Raw genomic sequence first — 12,833 nt, 5'->3', positions numbered from 1 at the left:
GAATCATTCAATTGGATTCTGCAGCCACTGCTGCAGATGAAGGTAGTGTTACTGCTGATGTAGTTACTATTTGTTGACCTACTGGGGCAACAGGAGGTTCCTTGACAGGCTTGTAATATAAGGCTGGCTGTGTCTTTGTCATTTTGAACAACTCAGCTGGCTGCACAACTTGTGTCTGTTCGACCTTGTCACGTTTGAAAATCACTGCACGCGTTTTTTTATTATTTTTTTCAATAAAAAAGACGACTTGTCAGTATTATTCGATATGGTTTTATTTATAACTGCAGCGTATCAATAAAATCATATATTTGCCATACCTTCTACGTCATCCTTACGGATAGAAATTGGAGCACCGAGTTTCGGGGCAACTGGTCCTCCCTTATAAACAACTGGTTTTTTCCCGTTTTTCTGGGCTTCTTCAGCTGCTTCAATACTACGCGTCGCTGCCTCTGGTGTAATGAAATGAGGTTCTAGAGGTCTACCGGTTTCCTTTGGAAAGACTTGCCCATCCACTTGAGCATATGCCTTTTGAGCTGCTGCTGTATCTTTGAACTATTCATTTATAGTAGATACAAAATCATTGTTGGTGAGTATGTTTTATAAAGTAATAGGTCCAGTCATGTCTAGTAATTGCCTGTCTGCAAAATGGAACACTAAGATTAACGATGAGCCCTACTATCACATAGCAATGAGTCCGAATACTATCCATCCATAACACTTCAGTTTCTCCAAACTCTGAAAGCATCCGTTTCACTTGATTGACCGTCAATGGTCGGACAAAATTTGTAATCGCCAAGGCACGAGTAGCATTTGGGTATTTAGGTTCTTCTGTGGAAACCACATCTGCCAAAAAAAAAAAAAAAAAAAAAAAAAAAAAAAGTAAGGAAATAGAAGAGTACGCACTTTAGATTGGTAGCGGTCCATAATTGCCATAAGATCTCATTAATATACCTGACGTTGATATATCATGAGCAGGCTGAGTAGTAGGATTGCGATCAAAAGCCGCCAGTTTGATTTGTCTTTCCATGACTGATCTCATGTCAGACCTCCGGCCTGGTTCTGATTTTGTCGTTTTTATTGGCGAAGTAGACGCCGAGGGCGATGTGTTTAATATTGGAGATTTCTTCTCAATGGTAGCTGAAATGATGGGGATTGAGGCTGTAGAGCTCGGGAGCTCCCTAGCTGAAGTTGATATTGGTGAGGGTGAAGGGGCAGTACTACGACGGCGAGCATCAGCCTCGACCGATTCCTTTGCAGCTGCAATAACCTTCTCGTTTTCTTCCCTGTTAATGATCGATTTCAGTTTTTTTGCTGGAGTAGATGTAGTAGTTGTTCCCTTTTCTACCAAGCCTGATAGCGGATCCTCACTCTGATCGTGTGGCCGTTTTTTCGTGTCACCTGTTGATGATGCATCAGCTGAGGCATTAACAGAGGTCATGGTGGTATCAACAAGCCCTTCTTGCAAAAGGTCCGGCGTATCATTAGCGGGCTTCAATGTTGTTAGTTCTGGGCATGGCTCTGGTAGTGTCACAGATTCTTTTTCTGATGCAGGGACAGGCACAGGATCTGTGATAATATCTGTCTCAGCTGGAACTGCTAATGGTTCTGCAACAGGTTCACTGACATTCACGATATTTTCGGACTCTTGATTTATTGAAGTAATATCTTCATCCTGGTTAGCCCCGCGGTGAGCCATGTCAGGGTTTCCTTCATCATCCACATCTTTAGGAGCAACATCTGGTTCTGAAGTGGATTCTGCTGGTGCAGCAGTTGTACCCTCTGTTGCTAAGGCTTCCTCAAGACGCGTGACAAGATCTTTTTTGAGCCCTTTTGTAGGAAGGCCACGTGCAGTCAGCTCAGCCTTTAGTTCCGTAACTTTGAGGGTATGAGGGTCGATCATGATCGGCTCCAGAAAAGTAATACGTGGTCAAATTCGATTATATGGAAAAGAAATTTGCTGTAGACGAGACAAATGCCATGAAACAATGGATGCGTGGAATACATGAAGGATCTGTCTTTGCATAGTAGTGGCTTAAACTACGCAATAATCACGGGACTTATAATCATTATTCGCAACTTGTCAAAGGGCCATTTAACTTTTTGCCGCTATTCGCTGCGCCTTTGGGACGAGAAATTCGATCAGTCATAATTTTATGCTTCTACAAAATTACCAGAAAGCTCTGTATAAATAGCCTTGTACCAGTAATGGATCCAATTGATCCAAGAATCACCACTCAAGATCACATTTTTGCTGATACATCTGCCTCTACGATTCTACCATTAAGAGATAAAGAGACGAAGCAAGTTATTGATGCAGCAAGACAACATCTTAGTTCTGATTCTGGCTCAGTGGGAGAGAGTCAACGACCACCACCATTACCACAACAATCGCTACCGGAATCAATACATGAAATAAAGGTTGCTCCTGAATATATTCGCGAACGTGAAGATGTCCTCCGTACTACTGGAGAGATTTTGTATCAGAGGTGTATTGTGAAAATGGAACACCTCCAACAGTTAAAAGACAAGTATGTCAAAAATCAACAGCAGTTTTCATCATCTTTATCCAATAGCGGACGCACAATACAGAGTCAAGTAAGTACAACCGGAATTGGGCTCTGTGAAATGAACTGAAGGAATAAACAGAGTCATATAGTAAAAAAAAAAAAAAAAAAAAAAAAAAAAGAATGTTTGTTATTTGATTATTCTACTTTCTAATTAAGCATTTAAACACTCAGCAAGTAGCAATACTGCGACTAGAAGAGATTCGATTGCAAGCTGAACTCGATAAAATTAGGGCTAGTGAGTTACAAATATGTGTGTTTATAATGCATGTAATTCTCTACGCGCAAGGATCTCATTTTTTTTTGTCCGCGAATTAACTTTGTCTAGAACAAGAATCAGCTCCTGATATTCTACCTGAAGTCACCAAGGTGCGTGTTCGACGGATGGTCCAAGATTCAATCCAGAGCTATGCTCAGATGACACCGCGACTCAGCATGGAATTGGAGGAAACGAAAGCAGAGCTTGCATCAGAAAACCAATTATTAAAGGAACTAAAAGAAATTCATCGCGCTTTGCAGGCAAGGCGCAGAGACCTCAAAAAATCTGTTGAATCCGGTATAAACCAGGAGATAGTTCAAGAGCGACAAAAGTTGCAGCAGCTTCGCGATCATACAGGAGAGCTCATGAAGGAGTTGGTGCACTTCTTAGCGAAACATCATCCCCCGATCCAACCAGACGTAAGTTGACATGGATGAGAGTGAAACTTTGCTCTTCCTCTTTTCTTTTCTTTTTTTTACGTTTATCTATATGTGTATGTATATGTATAGTAATGGGCAAGCGGTTACCAATCAATCTCTTCAATACTGCTTATAGCCCGACGAAAAAGCAGAATTCGAGTTGAAGCACATACTCGAGGACATTATGAATCTATCCGTTAGTCAGCCAGAAGATCCTTATGTCGTTTTGGTACCTGGCAAGTACTATCCTCCACACATTGAACACTTAATCAATGCAGGAATCGCAGTCCGGCATCCTCGAGATTCACAAAAACTGAGGCTCATCAATTTTTATTCCTGAACATTGTAAAAAAGAAAATCCAGTACTTGTATAATACCATTAAAATATTCAATAGTGTATTTTTTCCATCATTATTATAGCAAGGTTCAATTTTTTTTTTTTTTTTTTTTATAATTCAATATCGATGTCCATAATAAGCTGTCAAGCTTTCTTTTTGTTGTTTGTGCATGGTATTATGCTGACGTTTATACTTTCTAGACCATAATGTTGTTCGCGACCAAAGGGGTTTAATAACTTTGTTTAAACGAGTGGTAGATTATTATCCATGCCTACAGCTTGTCAAGGTGGTCCAGCCGGGTGAGAACCACGTTTTTACTGGTTTCTTCAATCTCGCCAGCGAGAAAGACCTCATCCAGAATCGAGTATACCTGAATATAAGGACACATAATATATATAAACCATGGCATTAGAACATCAGTTATAGAATAGTTAACTAAATTATTTTATTACAGCTAGAATCAAAGATGATTGAATACCTTGTAAAAGTTGAAGACGAGATCAAGCTCGCAAACATTACCGAAGAAGGCGTCAAGGACCTCCACAAAGAAATGAATAGCTTCCAAGTATGCAAGCTCATTGTCATTAGCATCTACACATAGACAAAAGAAAAGACCTGCATATCGACGGTATACGATCTTAAAGTTACGGAACTTGAAGCCAATGTTATAGATTATAGAGCAGAAGATCAGTTTCAACACTGTTATTTGTGTTTCAAGAAAAACAAGAAGTATGGAAACGAAGATAGTTTTTTTTTTGTTGTACCTCTACAAAGTTGGACTGGTATTTCTGATCCCTGGGTGCCACAAGGCGATGTACCTCGCCTTTGAGCTTTAGTTTCTCGTCATCTTCATATGGTGCATACCATTTTGACAGCCGAGTCTTGCCCTGACGATTCTGAACTAAAATGAAACGAATCTGCAGAAAATGGCGATGTCCCCATCAGAAATTGGCTTTCATTATTGTCTGCATGCGATCTACTTGTTTTCAACGTAAACTCCTGTGTAGCTATTCTTTACCATTGTTTGTCGAGTCTCAAAATGTAGTCAAGAGTGAAAGGAATTATGGTACAGATGAGGAGCAATGAAGAAGAGAATGAGGGAATGAAAGAATAAGAGACAGAGCGTAGAATTAACGTCGTCAAAGAGAGGATGCGAACGATGAACGAGATGAGGAAATGCAAGCACAGGTTGAGGTAGTAGGCCGTTGAGAGCGCAATAATGAATATTTATGGAGGAGCTTTAACCCTTCCTTGTCTGCAAGCAAAAATAGGTCAAAAATTTGATGTTACATTCCCAGTTGTGAGATTTCATGATATTGTCTCACGTGCATTCATACGCCCATGGCTCCTTGACTTTTGATGAAGTTTTTTTACATCGTTCTGCACAGGAATAGCTTTTTACGCAACTTTTTTCTCTGTGAAGCATCCAAAGGGGCACAAAAAAAAAACTTGAAGCACCTCAGTCATGGTTGATGCAAAGTCTTTCATCTCGCTGTCTCCGGACGCCAAGGTCGCCATCATCTCAGCCATGCTCAAACACCCAGACGACCTTTCCAACCTGAGTTCTATTCGACAAAAGCTTATACGTGAAAAAGCCATTGTGGACCAACAGCTCAAAATTGGCGTCCAGAACCAGATGGAGGAGACCAAAGAAGCATTAGATATTCTAGGCACCACCAAAGAACAGGTGCTGGGTATTAGAACAAACATGAAAAATATTGATTCGTTGTGTAAAGATGCACAAGGACTGATAACTGATTATCCACGTATCCGAAAGGTATGACGAAGCTTCATTTTCCTTTTCGTAATAACAATTCGCCTTGCTTTACAAATACATATGCCGTCTTTGTTAATTTTAATTTTTAATTTTAATTTTTATATATGCACGTCGCATCTAGATATCACAAACGCATCAGAACTTTGTTGCGACACAGGATCTAGTCAATAACTTCCAGGAACTACATCAGGAGCTTGACAGGATTAAGGTCATGCTGAGGGAAGACAAGAAGAATATTGTGGGGCCAGCACCTAACTTACTCATGGTCCATTACCAATTATACAAATTGGAGCAGCTCCGAAACACGACACTCCACATGGCCAAGGACGAAGCCCTGGATGTTAAAGTCACACTGAAGCAATACTTTGGACGTCTAGATCAAGTAATAGAAGAATTTGAGGAGTACTTATGGGAATTGACACGTAACATGATTGGATTGATCAAGAACAAACAGGGTTCTGTGATTGTTCGAGTCATTAAAATTATCGAGAGCGAAGAGAGTGCGGATGCTAAAGCTATCGCGCCTAAAACCGAGCGGCGGTCGTCTAGGCAGGGACTTGGAGGCAAGAAGGTGGACAAACCGCCACGGGAGATCAAATCACTACGTAGCAAATTTTTTGATGTTCTCCACGATGAAGTTTCGCAAAAGTTCAATGTGTTGTTGGAAAGCGTGGACAAGGAACCTCGAGAGTGCCTCGAGGCTACTGAGTTTGTGTTTCCGGATTTAGCTCTTGTGTATGACGAATTGGTGCCTCGCTCGCCTTCCAACTACAAAATCTTTCCATTCTTTGTTCTTGAATATCACCGTCATGTATATGAACTAGTCAACAAGGTTGCCAGTTTGCCGGATCTTGACGGAGGTCTTATTTTGTTCCTATTACGTTGGGTTCGAGAATATTATGCCAGCATGAGTCATCAGCTAGGAGTAACAGAGGAGTTACTGGAGCCACAGTTATTGGATGGAAACGAACAAGGGCTCTTGGATGAGTATCTGAAGTTAGTGAGAACCAACCTTTTCAAATGGATCAACAACATGATGTCGACCACAACCACGGAGTTTGTTGAGCGCCAGGTGGCACCTGCAAAGGATGCCGAGAACTTCTACCACATGCAGACAGCGAATCTACTTTTTGAAATGGTAAATCAACAGGTAACACTGGCAGACGACTCACAACAGAGCATGGTGATGGAGCAAGTTGTCAAGGAATGCATAGGTGTTATCAAGGATTACCAAAATAGATGGAAGGCTTTAATCTCAAGTGAAGTGAAGAAGCAGTTGGAGGCACCTGATACAGCACCTTTGGGTCTGACAGAGTACATTATGGCAGCAACAAACGATCAAATTAAATGCGCCGAGTTTGCGGATACAGTGCTAGGAAGGATAGAAAGCGAGAACATGATCAAGAACCACAAGACTTTCGAGTCAGTAAGGGACTCGTTGAACGAGTGTATGGATGATTTCTTTGATGTAGCGACACACGGCGCCAATTCGCTTTTGGATTTAGTCTTCAACGACATCAAAGGACCTTTTAGCAAGTTGCACTTGTCCCAATGGTACGATGATGACCCTATGGGCCAAATTGTAGAGACTCTGAAAGACTATAATGATGATTTCAGGGCACATTTGAACGAATATATGTTCAAAAAGTTGGTGGATTGGATGTTGGAACGCGTGATGATCGCGCAGATTGATGCTCTACGCAATAGTGGGGCCAAACTCAAGTATCCAGCATGTATTGACCGATTAGAACAAGATCGCGCGTCAGTTTTCAGATTCTTTGAAATGTACAAACCGATCAACGATCTACAAGAGGATTTCGATGCGATCGAACAACTACACAAGTTTGCATGTAGCTCCAAAAAGACTGCATATCTCAACTTTTATTCGATGAAGCGCGTCTATCACGACTTGCCCATCTCATTAGTAGAGGTCATCCTAGCAAAGCGGGATGACTTGGACAGATCCAGTATCAAGGAGATCATGGAGCCTATTAAAGAGAAATTTAAAGATAAGGATCCCATTGATGCGGCACGTACACCCACTATCTTTAGCAAAGTTAAACAGTAAAAAAAAGTTCCCTCTAACATAGACATAAAAGTATGCAACCTATCTTATAAAAAGCTCTATCAGCCAGCCATGCTCCAATGAAGATGTATTCATACAGCCTGATATCTAGACATCTATGAAGCGCACATAATCCATACTCCGCTTTGTGTGAATTCATATTTTAATCTCTGATTGACATTTTCTCTCCACAAATCAAAAGAGCACAAGTCAAGTTCTGTTTCATTTTGTGTGTTGTGTGTGCAACAGATAAAATAAGCCAACGAGCTTCCTCAATTTATTTCTTTCTCATCCTCATTTATACTTACATTCATTGACCATGCGTTACGCGATTGCTGCCATTGCCGTATTCTTGCTCGCTTCTCACATTTCTGCGGAGAAGGCTCCTCCAACAAAGCTTCAGATTGGTAATAAAGATATTTTGTATATATATACTATCTATTTCCTAATGGCGGAGAGCTATGGTAAAGCATTAACTATAACCTTTCCAATTGATTAACTTAAAAAAATCAAATATAAATATAAATACTCCACCTTGAATAGGCATCAAGGCTAGAAACCCGGATCCTAACTGCGTCAAGAGTAAGGATGGTGATTTGCTTTCCATGGATTATACTGGTACTCTGTGGTCTAATGGCAAGCAATTCGATACCTCTATCGGTCGTGGACCTTTCACTTTCAACCTTGGTGAAGGAAGTGTTATCCAAGGTAAAATAATCAGACCAATGCATATATACCCGTTCATAAGCAGGACTTATAACATTTTATCTTGGTGATCGAAGTGAGTTCCTGCCTCTACATTATTGACCAATTCATTATTCTCTCCTTCATGGTAAATTTAGGCTGGGACCAAGGACTGCGTGGAATGTGCGTGGGCGAGAAGAGGAAGTTGATCATTCCTTCTGATTTGGCATATGGCGATCGCGCAGCAGGTGCACATATTCCGGCCAACTCTGCTTTAGTCTTTGAGGTTGAGCTTTTGGAACTCAATGGCGTTGGAAAGGACGGGAAGAAGAGCGATGAAGAAAGTGACAAGTCATCTGAAGATACTAAGGATGAGTTGTAAATTTGATAAACTGAGTAAAAAAAAAGCCATTCAGCGTAGCCTTTTTCGTAAAAAAATATTAAAGAAAGTGCGATGTTATTCAATTCAACTTTACCAAAGTGATTCTAGCGAATGTATATTAAGGAAGTGAAGGCATTTTTATGTTAAATAATATAAAGATTGTGGAAGGGAGCCTTAATCTTGTTGGAAAGTTTTTTTTTGTAATTTTATTTGCAGTAACGATCTGATTTGAGTTTTTCTCTGCGGTCGAGTAAAGCTTCCGAAAAACGACCTTCCTTCTTGGCCTTATTTAGTTCTTTCAAGCTCTCGTTCGAAACTATTACGCGACCATGGTTCCATGTCTGGAACTTACGACTAGGTATGAGAGAGGAAGATAAAAGATCGAGTCAGCTTGCTGAGAGGCTTTTTGAAGGGTGAAGATGGTGGCTCTTTTTTTTTTTTTACCTTTGTTCTAATTCATAATCTTTTGCTGAGATCTTCATCTCATTGGATTTCTTCGCCTTCTTTCGATATCTTGCCTGAATCTTAGCTTGGAAGAGTTCGCAGAACCCTATCGCATCCGAATCAGCTCTGATCTGATATCCTAATCCACTGCCATTTCCACCACCACGGCCTTGGCTCTCCATTGCTGCGACCTCATCCACACTGAGGAATTTGCCATAGTGACTCTGAAGACAAATCCCGCCTTCTTCTTCATCCGCTTTAATAAGCACCGTCCATTCTTCTTGAATTCCAATTGCCTCCGCATCCGCAGTAACAATCCCAAATTTGTCAGAACTGAGGTATTTACCGTTGTATGTTTTAAGCGTCAATCTATCCGAATCCGGAATCATAGTCACTACGAAAACTTGATTGACAGCAGTCGGTTCTGCAGATTCAAAAGAAATAGGCTTTGCGGGAGGCCCTGGTGCGTCTCCATCATCTTCAGTTTCTGGTTGTGATGCTTCAAGTGGCCTCATGATAACTTTAGAGGTATTGCCATCGATCGCGAGACATGAAGGCGGGTCTGATGAAAATGTCAAGAAGATAGGACCACCAAGATCGTTCAAAGACTTGACAGGGACCCAACCTACATTTCGGGAGTGAGACAATATCCAAGCATATTCAGTTTAATTGATCAAAGATGAAAGAGACTTTTTTTGTCAAAACAACCATATCGTAGTTCATAATTCCTGATTCAATTAATAAGGGTACCATCGGCATCGGTGTTTTTATCTTCATCCTTGGCATCGTCTTCTGCTTTTCTCTTTTTCTTTTTCCTAGAAACCGTGCGATCAAGTAATCATGGTTTGTATAGTATAGTAGAATTTGAATATGATTGAATGTTGTTATCATATTTATTGTCTTTTCCTTATTACTTTACATTCATTCACAATTATATCAAATCATACGTTTTCGTACTATCGCCTTTGAAGGTAAGTTTAGATTTCTTGACTGCATACTCGTCTGGCATGGTGATGGTGGCGCTTGCGGAATGAACTGTTGAAATCCTGAGCGTTTTAATGCAAAAAAAGTAAAAAGAGGGTTCAACATGGCATCTTGTTGCTTTTTTTAAATTTCTTTATTAAAAGGGCACTAGTTATTATACGATTACATGATCACTCACTAATTAATAATCGCCCATTAAAAATTGATTTCTGGACTTATGCTCTGTCATTTCCTTACAATCAAATGTCAGAACAATCGTCTTTAAACGAATCTCTCTCTGGATTCCACCTCAAACTTAGAGAGCTTGCAGCGAGCTTCGAGGACCGATGGTCCAATTCTATCTCTGGTAAGAGCAGACAATAATAATAAAATCAAATTACACCATGAAATATAATCCAGCGCCTCCCTACTAATAAGTGTAAGTATCATTTAATAGAAATCACGAGTGGAAATTGTGGGCATGCTACTTTCAAGACACTACTCAGCGCGAGAACACTTTTCGGGAAGATTTTTTTCAGCAATGACAATGAAAATGATTCTACGGCCTCCTCAAACCCAATTCACGATTTAATTATCCTATCAGACAATTTGATGGATTATGGGCGTGAAATGCTTCATGCATATCCTTACCGCGAAGTTCCACGTTGCTGGCGCGAGATGTACTCTGATGCGGGGATACTCAAAGCCTTCGCGCTGTGTTGCCTTCATGAAACACCCATTACGGGCAATGATGGAGCAGATATACTGTATAGGGAATCACTAGCACCACTCCGTATGGCAATCACGGCCTGCGATAACGTCCTTATCATGGCTGGAGCATGTGGACATGGTCGAAAGCCTCTTCTGTACGACCTGATCGAAGCTATCGAGGTCAAGATCGAGGAGAGGGAGCAAGCTCTACCATCACCTCACAAGCGTCAAAAGAAAGCAAGGCTTTCTTCTGTGAAACTAGAAGAGGATTTTGACCCAGAATCTAGTCCTGTGATTAAATGTCCTATTCCTCGTGTCCACCTTCCAGCATTTGATGTCTTTCGTGACCATGTCCATAATCCTTCCGGCGCAACGCCCCTTATCATCACAGGAGCTATTGACCACTGGCGAGCGAGGTCGCGATGGACACACTTGGATTCGATTTGTCAAGCAGGGCCTGATCGACTTGTTCCGATCGAAATTGGCAACCAATACACTGATGAGCAATGGACACAAAAATTGGTAACTGTTCGAGAGTTCATTGAGCAGTATATTATCACTCCTAATGGATTTAGCTCTGATACAAATCATGACGATGATAGTGAGCGCCGACAGCTACGGAATCAGAAGAGCCAGAGACAGATTGGCTATTTAGCTCAGCATGATTTATTTGACCAGATACCACGACTCAGGAGAGATGTAGATATTCCGGACTACTGTTTGATTGATGTCAATGAACAACAGGGGTATCATCCACCAGATGATGTGCTATTAAATGCATGGTTTGGCCCCAAAGAAACAGTATCACCTATGCATACAGACCCGTATCATAATCTGCTTGCACAAGTAGTGGGTCGAAAGTACGTCCGATTGTATTCACCAGAAGAGACGTCAAAACTATATCCTTATGGAACTTTCGAATCAACAGGGAAAGAGATACAGCGTCAAACAGTAAATGAGGGTGAAGAGAAGACACATGATGATGATGGCCAAGAACAACAAGAACGTAGTATGCTGAACAATACAAGCCAAGTCAATGTTGAAAATCCAGATTTAGAAAAACATCCACGATTTACAGAAGCAAAGTACGTGGATGCAATCCTCGAGCCAGGAGATCTGCTCTATATTCCCTTTCAATGGTGGCATTATATTCGGTCTCTCTCAATAAGCTTTTCAGTTAGTTTTTGGTTCTAAAGCTCGTGAGGAATAAAAATACATGGCTCCTGGTGCTGTCCGTCGATATTTATTATAAACTTTCGATATGTTTATTGGAAAATTAGTCAGCCTGAAGCTGCATACTGCTGTATGTAGTTCATTTAGTGCATTTAGGTTGATGGTGCGGTAAGGTGATGTCTTGTCAACAGGATGTAATTGAAATATTACAAACGCCAGAACTAGAAAATACTCCGTCGTATCCTCGCTTCATGATTTCTTATATTAAGCAACAACTTCATAGCCAGAGCTATGCTCCTCACGGCCTCCGAATAAGCTAAAAAGATTGTGGAAAAAAAAAAAAAAAAAAAAAAAAAAAAACGTTAGTTGTTGGTATAACACACAGCTAACAGTAATACATTTGTCAGTCCTTGTGTTTACGCATTCCCAGTGTTTATGCAAGCGAGAAAGGAAATACTTACAAGTAAAGAATGAGCCCCAAGATAGGGAATAAGAAGATGAGAAGAGACCCTATAGATATGGGACAATAGCAGCGTTAGAAATAGCTAATTACGCCAAAAAAAAAAAAAAAAAAAAAAAAAGCCAAAAAGGACATGTATAGCTTACAGAGCAGCTTGGAAGTGACACTGCGGTGCGAGTTGATAACCTCGAAAATGGCAATTAAATCGAGAATAAAAACGATCTAGAGAGCGCGAATTCCATGAAGACTCATTCGTTGTTAGTTTACTCATTGAGACGAACGTGAGAAAAAAAAAAGTACATATAACAAGAACGAGTGCTGTTTTGCCGCTTCTTTACCAAGCCAACAAATCCTCCGGAGTATATGTGTGATGGATGCATTGTGAAGGACAATAGAAAGTGAAGAGGTTTAAAGGAATGAATAAGAAGTGGGAAAAAGTTTGTTGTTGAAAAAGAAGGAAAGAAAGCGAACACTCTTACGAAATTGTACTTAAATTCTATCTATCACTTTCTGAATTAGTGAGATTGAGATGATGCGCGTGTGTTTCCATTTTGAAATTCAATTGCCTCCACAAACAAACTTTAATATGCAGTG

General features: G+C 40.5%; 8 protein-coding genes across 8 annotated transcripts; 4 read left to right on the top strand and 4 right to left on the bottom strand.

Annotated features, from left to right (window-relative positions):
• Positions 1-458: 458 nt before the first annotated feature.
• Positions 459-747, bottom strand: BCR41DRAFT_361739 (hypothetical protein; the record flags this gene model as incomplete). Its single annotated transcript, XM_022025596.1, has 1 exon — positions 459-747. A coding segment is annotated over one exon (170 nt), but the record flags the coding sequence as incomplete, so codon positions are not given.
• Positions 748-2,205: 1,458 nt separating this feature from the next.
• On the top strand, positions 2,206-3,582 carry BCR41DRAFT_400535 (centromere-associated protein K-domain-containing protein; the record flags this gene model as incomplete). Its single annotated transcript, XM_022029148.1, has 4 exons — positions 2,206-2,595; positions 2,724-2,802; positions 2,893-3,242; positions 3,379-3,582. The coding sequence occupies 4 exons, from the start codon at positions 2,206-2,208 to the stop codon at positions 3,580-3,582; spliced, it is 1,023 nt and encodes a 340-aa protein (XP_021877101.1).
• A 126-nt stretch (positions 3,583-3,708) lies between these two features.
• BCR41DRAFT_361736 (AP-2 complex subunit sigma) lies at positions 3,709-4,830 on the bottom strand. The gene is made up of 4 exons (XM_022025595.1): positions 4,599-4,830; positions 4,345-4,497; positions 4,059-4,232; positions 3,709-3,950 (listed from the first exon to the last, which is right to left on the bottom strand). The coding sequence occupies exons 1-4, from the start codon at positions 4,599-4,601 to the stop codon at positions 3,852-3,854; spliced, it is 429 nt and encodes a 142-aa protein (XP_021877100.1). The 5' UTR covers positions 4,602-4,830; the 3' UTR covers positions 3,709-3,851.
• A 135-nt stretch (positions 4,831-4,965) lies between these two features.
• Positions 4,966-7,490, top strand: BCR41DRAFT_327595 (exocyst complex component Sec6-domain-containing protein). The gene is made up of 2 exons (XM_022021660.1): positions 4,966-5,357; positions 5,479-7,490. Exons 1-2 carry the CDS (start codon positions 5,046-5,048, stop codon positions 7,423-7,425), a joined length of 2,259 nt encoding a protein of 752 aa, XP_021877099.1. The 5' UTR covers positions 4,966-5,045; the 3' UTR covers positions 7,426-7,490.
• Positions 7,491-7,685: 195 nt separating this feature from the next.
• BCR41DRAFT_341343 (FK506-binding protein 2 precursor) lies at positions 7,686-8,562 on the top strand. Its single transcript, XM_022022235.1, has 3 exons — positions 7,686-7,829; positions 7,966-8,130; positions 8,265-8,562. The coding sequence occupies exons 1-3, from the start codon at positions 7,742-7,744 to the stop codon at positions 8,486-8,488; spliced, it is 477 nt and encodes a 158-aa protein (XP_021877098.1). The 5' UTR covers positions 7,686-7,741; the 3' UTR covers positions 8,489-8,562.
• A 132-nt stretch (positions 8,563-8,694) lies between these two features.
• BCR41DRAFT_425469 (FRG1-like family-domain-containing protein) lies at positions 8,695-10,016 on the bottom strand (the record flags this gene model as incomplete). Its single annotated transcript, XM_022030591.1, has 4 exons — positions 9,880-10,016; positions 9,683-9,747; positions 8,933-9,557; positions 8,695-8,842 (listed from the first exon to the last, which is right to left on the bottom strand). The coding sequence occupies exons 1-4, from the start codon at positions 9,939-9,941 to the stop codon at positions 8,695-8,697; spliced, it is 900 nt and encodes a 299-aa protein (XP_021877097.1). The 5' UTR covers positions 9,942-10,016.
• Positions 10,017-10,172: 156 nt separating this feature from the next.
• Positions 10,173-11,844, top strand: BCR41DRAFT_361729 (hypothetical protein). The gene is made up of 2 exons (XM_022025594.1): positions 10,173-10,262; positions 10,353-11,844. Exon 2 carries the CDS (start codon positions 10,508-10,510, stop codon positions 11,798-11,800), a length of 1,293 nt encoding a protein of 430 aa, XP_021877096.1. The 5' UTR covers positions 10,173-10,262; positions 10,353-10,507; the 3' UTR covers positions 11,801-11,844.
• BCR41DRAFT_425467 (hypothetical protein) lies at positions 11,830-12,768 on the bottom strand. Its single transcript, XM_022030590.1, has 4 exons — positions 12,578-12,768; positions 12,386-12,461; positions 12,241-12,289; positions 11,830-12,095 (listed from the first exon to the last, which is right to left on the bottom strand). Exons 1-4 carry the CDS (start codon positions 12,617-12,619, stop codon positions 12,044-12,046), a joined length of 219 nt encoding a protein of 72 aa, XP_021877095.1. The 5' UTR covers positions 12,620-12,768; the 3' UTR covers positions 11,830-12,043.
• Positions 12,769-12,833: the final 65 nt, after the last annotated feature.

This window comes from Lobosporangium transversale, assembly GCF_002105155.1.
Source record: "Lobosporangium transversale strain NRRL 3116 chromosome Unknown BCR41scaffold_50, whole genome shotgun sequence".
Classification (NCBI taxonomy): Eukaryota; Fungi; Mortierellomycota; class Mortierellomycetes; order Mortierellales; family Mortierellaceae; genus Lobosporangium; species Lobosporangium transversale.
The sequence above is the reverse complement of the archived record's forward strand: the minus strand, read 5'-3'. Positions and strand labels throughout refer to the sequence as shown.

Excerpts from the sequence above, each read along its gene's own strand:
- BCR41DRAFT_327595 (XM_022021660.1), top strand. The coding sequence starts at position 5,046 with ATGGTTGATGCAAAGTCTTTCATCTCGCTGTCTCCGGACGCCAAGGTC. Across the intron at positions 5,358-5,478 it reads ATTATCCACGTATCCGAAAG|ATATCACAAACGCATCAGAA; the intron begins GTATGACGAAGC and ends CGTCGCATCTAG.
- BCR41DRAFT_361729 (XM_022025594.1), top strand. The coding sequence starts at position 10,508 with ATGGATTATGGGCGTGAAATGCTTCATGCATATCCTTACCGCGAAGTT.
- BCR41DRAFT_341343 (XM_022022235.1), top strand. The coding sequence starts at position 7,742 with ATGCGTTACGCGATTGCTGCCATTGCCGTATTCTTGCTCGCTTCTCAC. Across the intron at positions 7,830-7,965 it reads TCCAACAAAGCTTCAGATTG|GCATCAAGGCTAGAAACCCG; the intron begins GTAATAAAGATA and ends CACCTTGAATAG. Across the intron at positions 8,131-8,264 it reads TGAAGGAAGTGTTATCCAAG|GCTGGGACCAAGGACTGCGT; the intron begins GTAAAATAATCA and ends TGGTAAATTTAG.
- BCR41DRAFT_425467 (XM_022030590.1), bottom strand. The coding sequence starts at position 12,619 with ATGCATCCATCACACATATACTCCGGAGGATTTGTTGGCTTG. Across the intron at positions 12,462-12,577 it reads CCGGAGGATTTGTTGGCTTG|ATCGTTTTTATTCTCGATTT; the intron begins GTAAAGAAGCGG and ends CGCGCTCTCTAG. Across the intron at positions 12,096-12,240 it reads TTGGGGCTCATTCTTTACTT|CTTATTCGGAGGCCGTGAGG; the intron begins GTAAGTATTTCC and ends CAATCTTTTTAG.
- BCR41DRAFT_361736 (XM_022025595.1), bottom strand. Across the intron at positions 4,233-4,344 it reads ACCAGTCCAACTTTGTAGAG|TTCCGTAACTTTAAGATCGT; the intron begins GTACAACAAAAA and ends ATTGGCTTCAAG. Across the intron at positions 3,951-4,058 it reads TCGTCTTCAACTTTTACAAG|GTATACTCGATTCTGGATGA; the intron begins GTATTCAATCAT and ends CCTTATATTCAG.